We start from the raw sequence: 211 nt of genomic DNA on the forward strand, positions 1-211 counted from the left end.
CCGCGCCCCCGACCGCGCCGACTGCGCCTCCGTGCGTATCTCCATCGACAACACTAACACCTGCTGCACTGACTCGCTCGTCACCGCGCTCGATGATGAAACATTATTATTAGGTAAGTTATTTTTTTGACCGACTTCCCAAAAGAAGGAGGTATTCAATTCGTCGGTATATTTTTTTTTTTTTTTTTTTTTTTTTTTTTTTTTTTTTTTT

At 41.7% G+C, this 211-nt stretch overlaps 1 protein-coding gene across 1 annotated transcript in view; it reads left to right on the forward strand.

Annotated features, from left to right (window-relative positions):
- Window position 1: 1 nt before the first annotated feature.
- LOC106102086 (potassium/sodium hyperpolarization-activated cyclic nucleotide-gated channel 2-like) overlaps window positions 2-211 on the forward strand; it is a gene marked incomplete at its 5' end in the record, with an annotated part of 66,145 nt that continues 65,935 nt past the window's right edge. Inside the window, one exon of the mRNA XM_013281495.1 lies at window positions 2-113. Within this exon, the coding sequence (XP_013136949.1) occupies window positions 2-113 (112 nt within the window). The remainder of the gene's footprint in view (window positions 114-211) is intronic.

The sequence above is a fragment of the Papilio polytes genome, unplaced genomic scaffold (assembly GCF_000836215.1).
Source record: "Papilio polytes unplaced genomic scaffold, Ppol_1.0 DF823923.1, whole genome shotgun sequence".
Taxonomy (NCBI): Eukaryota; Metazoa; Arthropoda; class Insecta; order Lepidoptera; family Papilionidae; genus Papilio; species Papilio polytes.